The 5,931-nt window shown below is 42.9% G+C and overlaps 1 protein-coding gene across 9 annotated transcripts in view; it reads left to right on the top strand.

Annotated features, from left to right (window-relative positions):
- Positions 1-5,931, top strand: part of NEBL (nebulette) — a 463,302-nt gene that overhangs the window by 383,307 nt on the left and 74,064 nt on the right. For 7 of the 9 annotated variants that reach the window (XM_045300212.1, XM_045300217.1, XM_045300216.1 and 4 more), the window contains one exon: positions 3,357-3,467. The exons of the other annotated variants lie outside the window; for them this stretch is intronic. In XM_045300212.1, coding sequence (XP_045156147.1) covers positions 3,357-3,467 — 111 coding nt within the window. The remainder of the gene's footprint in view (positions 1-3,356; positions 3,468-5,931) is intronic. 9 annotated transcript variants of the gene reach the window in all.

Here is a 5,931-nt window from a genome sequence, read left to right on the forward strand (position 1 = left end):
TTGGTTCCTTATAAAGAGGAGGGGCATTTGTCATGTTTGTTCTTTGGTGAATCTACATTTCCTTCAATTCAGGATCTTCTCAAGACAATGTGTTGTGAACTTGGCAAGGCGTTAGTTTTTACAAACCGCCCAGGCGGCTTTGCCTTTCAGACATTATTTGCTAATTAGTCTCAGGTGTCAAGTGAAGGGACAACACACTTCTCTTTTCCTCCACTGTAGATTTGAGAATTCCATTGTGTATCCGCGTTTCTGACTATGGCAATGCGCCTTGGGGGTGCGGTAGGGCCAGCACTGGGCTGCTAACCACGAGGTTCTAGGCCCACCAGGGGCCACACAAGAGAAAGACGAGGCTCCTTGTTCCCTTAAAGCAGTGGTTCTCAACCTTCCTAATGCCGTGACCCTATCATACAGTACCTTATGTGGTGGTGACCCCCAACCATAAAATTATTTTCGTTGCTACTTCATCACTGTCATTTTGCTACTGTGAATGAATCAGGTGACTACTGTGAAAGGGTTGTTCAACCCCCAAATGGGTCGCGACCCACAGGTTGAGAATCGCTGCCCCAAAGATTTGCAGCCTGGGAAACCCTCTATAGGCTCACTACGAGTCAGGCTCACCTCCATGGTAGTGGGTTGTTACTTTATCTCTGCGATAACTACAAAATACACCTGAAATGGTTTCCCTCGTTGCATTCATAATAACCTTTAAAAAAATAATAATCTCATGCAGAATGTTACCTGTTTTAATTGTCTTTGTAATGCAGTGTGATTAAATACTTGGCCTGTGAAATTTAGGCCCTTGATTGGCAGGTAAATCCGAGCATAAGTAAGTATTTTTGTTCTTTAGGGAGCCCATAGCCTTTGATGATCCAATAGGTGTTTCAAAGGCCAGGGATTAGAGACCAATAGCGGAAGGGTGGCCGACTATCTTAAAAGGAGCAAGAGTTACCGCTGTTAGGTGTCGCTGAGTGGGCTCATAGTGATCTTCGATCATAGAGACTTTTTGAGACTGAAATGTTTATGGGGCAGATAGTTTCATCCTTCTCCTGAGGAGGGACTGGTGGGGTTTGAAGAGCCAACAGCAGAAGTTGGGGCTCATTGTTGCGGCCACAATGGCAGTCCACTGGTTGAGGGTCTTCCTCTTTTTTCAGACCCTCTACTTTACCAAGCATGATGCCCTTCTCTAGGGCTTGGTCTCTCCTGATACTATGTCCAACGGAAGAGACGTCTCACCCTCCTGGCTTCTAAGGAGCCTCCTGACGATACTCCTTCCAAGACAGCTTTGCTTGTTCTAGCAGTCCACAGTGCTTCCTGTGTTCTTCCCCAGCGTCTTAGCAAATGCGCCAGCTCTGGTGTGTGGTCTTCCTTCCTAACAGCAGACAGAGGGATGGACAGCTCCCTGGCTTGGGGCAGCTATCATGTAGTCCTCAACGTTCCGGGTTTGATCTTTACTCTTTTAAATAGGTCTTGTGCCGACATTTGTCCAGGGCGATGGCTTGTTTGATTTCTCGATGGCCGCTTCTGCGAGTGTGGCAGATCCAGACACAGTGAAATCCTGGACGACCTCAATCTTTTCTTCTTATCATGGTGCTGCCTATTGGTCCAGTTCTGAGGATTTTTCTTTTAAAGGGGTATGGAGTGAGACCTTTCACACTCACTATAAATACCCCCTCCTCTCGTCTCCTCTTCTTTTGCTATGGATATACTTGAAGAACCATATGTGATATTTGTCACTTCACGTTCACAACGCGCACTGCCAGGGACTTGGTTTTGGCTCATAGCTACCCTACCAGTCAAGGTGAAAGTGGTCTTTATGGGAGCAGCCACCTTCCCTTTCTCTCAAGGTGGATTTGAATGAATGATCTGGTGGTGAACCCAGCGCCTCATCAGGGCTTCTGAAGAGGCCTGTGATAGGGGATATTTCTGTGGAGTGGATGTCGTGTGAACACCATATTACAAACCTGGAGGGAGCCCACGGCCCGTGGTCCTGTTAGGTTGTTGTTGCTGTTGCTGCTGCTGCCCTTGCCACCCCTATTCCTCTGCCAGCTGGACCAAGTCTGAGAGCCAGTGTGCAGAGCCCTGTCCTTTGTCTCATAGCCTTTACTTCCCTACCCAGGTCCAGGTCCGGTGCTGTGGAAACTGAGGTTGGGGTCTGAGTTAGTTAATTGTGCCAGCCTGGCCGATAATCACATGTGGTGCTGGTTGAAAGGCGGAGGGATAAATGGGTGGTGAAGCCTCGCCTTTCTAGTTCTCGGGTCTCTTGTTTTGTGATGGTTGCATCGGGTGCAGCTGCCTTGGTAGTTCCCTGCTTCAGCTTGCAGGATTGACTTCCTGCGGGACATCCCCAAGGAGAAGCCGCATGGATCTATCCCGATGCAGCCCTGGGTGCTGGAGCAGCCGTGTGGAGACCCCTGCCAGGGCTGAGATGCTTGCACGTTCACTGGCTCAGCTTTCCTCCTGGAGTCGGCATTATTGCCTCTGTTTTGTGGGGTGAAGGACTTTGTGGACTGGTGTTGGGTTAATGGGTTAATGTTGGACTTGTGGGCTTGGGCGGCATTGGGTTGGGATGTTTTCGTGATGCACATTTTCTTTACATAAAACTCTCTCTTATACATGAGTTGCTGTGGATTTGTTTCTCCAAAGTACCTAGACTAATACAGGGTCTTTCACACTTCTTAGGGGGGAATAAGAAACACGAGGAGAGCTACTTCCCCCTCCTCCTCTTCAGAGCACCCAGCCCTTACACGACTAGATGTGTATGTGGTTGGGCAAGCGTTCATGTCTCGTGCTTGTATCGAGTTCTTGAGAAGCTTCCCCTCACAATGTAAATTTCACAGTCCATTGGTGATAGACAAATGTTCGCCATGCCAACCGTCATTCAAGAAAAACACGTCTTCAGCCCTCCTAGCATGTTGGAAATGTCCTGAGGATGACGAGAGACGGAGAGAAGGTGGGGAACATGCTCTCTGGGTTTGTCCAAGCTCTGTGCCAATCTGTTTCCTGCCAGGGGGGCATTCCGCCCTGGACTGGTTTGCTTTGCTTCTGAGAGAACCAATCAGGTGATCCGCTAGCCAATTTGATCGGCTCTCCTCTCCCCAAATCCTGATGTGCTAAGTATTCACAGAGGTGGTAAGAGGCTAAGCAGCTTCACTCAAAATCCTCTACCATCATGACCTGGCTTTTGTTTCACTCTTTTCAAAACGTATGATAAACTCAGACTGGTGTATTTTTATTGCTTATTGTATGAAAATCTCAGAAATATTTCCCTGTTGTCCTGGAAACTCTTGTTTTCATGCCTTTTCAGTGGTCGCTACTATTTCCTCGAGTTCAGATTATTACGTTGCTTTGTTTCATAGAAAGTTTACAAAGAGAATTTTGAGAAGGAAATGAAAGGACGAGCGTCGCTGGATTTAGACAAGACTCCAGAATATTTGCACGTGAAGTACATCACCGGCCTTCTGAAGGAGGTAGGCTCCTGCTGTTGGTGATCAGATCCCTCCAGAGAGAAGTAACTAGATAAAGGGAAGCATTTATTCTTAACGCGTCTCAATTAGTCCCGTGTTTATATTATTAAATTAACCCGCTTCCTCTGACCTGGCCCTTAGGTTTTCATTAAAAGTAGAGAAGTGTGTATTATTGTTCCAGTTAAAGTTTCAGGAAGAATGTTCCAGCTTTTCCAGAAGATTTATGTTCTGATTTTGTCTTTTGGTTATTGCTTAGAATTTTTAAAAATAAATAATGTTATACCTTCATGGGATTTAGTGGGAAAAAGTATTTTGAATGTGGGCAGGGCAACTTTGATTCTTGCAAGTTGAGGTATTACAGAAATGCATTTTAGAACTAGCTCTTTCCCCAGATGTTCTGTGGACATTTGATACCAGCAATGAGAAAGTCTGGAAAAAACGTGCATAATTTATAAAAGATTTGAGTTCTAATACATTTAGTATACAGAATATAAGAACTCGTGCTCATTTTTCATTTTAATTTATTCTCGGGAGAATTTTACTTTCAAATTTAAAGGTGCCCCAGGGTTCACAATTTATATATTAAAATTGATGAAGAGTAAGCCCTCAAATTTAGCACTTAAATATAACATGCTAACAGTTCATCATTTAAAAGTATTCTTTAATGACTAAAAGGTATCTTGGGTCTCTTCTGATCTGCTGTAAATTAGAAAACTATGTCAGATGACTTCAGGTCATTGTGAATCTTTGAGCTGAAGAAACAGTTACGGAATCCATTGTCTTAAGCCAGTGGAATCCATTGGATTGTAATTATCCACAGAGTCGTGTGATCCTGAGTTTCTTTAATAAGAAGATGACAGTTGGCCATGATTAGTGAATTGCTTTTCAAAAGCCAATATGAATCACTGTTGCAGTGTACGATAAGTTCGCCACAAGAGGCTTGTAGCTTCTGAAAGCGTTTTCTGGCTACCATCTGGATTTCTCGATATCGGCTCCTGTACAGTTTTTGAAAGCTTAAACATTGTCAATCAAGGAACAAGGTCAGGAAACAGAACCATCTACAGTCTTTCTTTGGGGGACCCTTGAGTTCAAGTCTAGTTGAATTTTTTCCCCTACTGGTAATAACAAGGTTAATAGTGATATATATTTTTTCTATTTGAGCCAAATGTAGCTATCATTTTTTTAAAAGGTGCACTATTCCTATGATTTTTTAAAAAAGAGGATAGTGTCCTCATTTACATACAAGTGACAATGTGACCTTTATGTTGAGGTCGATGAATAACTTGAATATCCATGCTGTTGCATTTTCCCTTTATTCTTCTTCTAGAGTGGGCCTTAAGGATACAGAATCAAGATAGGAAAAGACCCAGAAGACTATGATTAAACATCTTTTAATTAAGCTAGAGAGATGCCTGATTTGAAACAGGGTTTCTCGGTGACTTAAAGAAATTGTGTCACTTCTCTCTCTTATGTATGAGCGTTTAGCTTGAAATTGACTTTATGAAGGGTGTCTCTTCATGGCTTTTTACATTTACATTACCATTTGAGAGCATTCAGAGGATCATTTTGTGCTTCATTTCATTTGATTCTCCAAATTGCCCTTGGACACCGGCAGAGCAAGTTTTTATTTCCATTTTGCCCGTGTGAAAATGAAGGCTCCGTTCTTTAAAGTCCTGCTGCAGGTTCCATGAGCATCAGTGAAAGGACTCTGACTTCCACCAGGCCCTTTGACTCCAGAGCCTTTCCCCAAATCATATGGAATAGCAAGTAGGCTCTTAGTTAAACAGTGGACCAGCTGATTGAATTATGCTGGAAAAAAGGAAAAGAGCATCAGATGAACCCTAGAATTAACTGGGACAGGACTTCTTCCCAGTAAAGGATCCTTCCTTCATCTTCCATCTGGCCAGGTACTTATAAATGCAACTTAGTTGGATGGGAGTAAGTTTTATATTGCACTCCTTATATGATTAGTTAGAAAAATGATTGCAAAATTAATAAGAAAAGTTAGATATCAAAATTAACAAAGACATTTGGAGCTACTTAGTCAAATATTAAGAGAGGCACAATTCAACGCTATGTTATCAATCTGTAGAGAATTTCTTGCTTTTTCATGTTTTCTAGTATAATGGAATCTTTAAAAACCAAAACCAAACCAAATCACCTGATTACATCAATCCTTTTAATTTGGTAATTTTTTTCAATGATGCCTTTGGCAATTCATGTTTTATAGACCTGGTTCAAAGCTATGTTTCAATGAATTAATAAGAAGCATGTACTCCTAAGATTTCCCTATAATCCCAACATAGTTCCAAAACATATTTGGGGGAAAAAGGATTAGATCAAAGAGATTGATGTTTTGGAAGCCACTCTAAATATTACTAGGGAGGAAATGAAGCCTACCAAGAAAAGGAAGAGCCTGACAACCCAACCCAACAAATCTGAGTCATTCCTTTTAGAGGGAACCCCC

Source organism: Echinops telfairi, unplaced genomic scaffold, assembly GCF_000313985.2.
Source record: "Echinops telfairi isolate 266 unplaced genomic scaffold, ASM31398v2 ScPeMD7_7461;HRSCAF=8499, whole genome shotgun sequence".
NCBI lineage: Eukaryota > Metazoa > Chordata > Mammalia > Afrosoricida > Tenrecidae > Echinops > Echinops telfairi.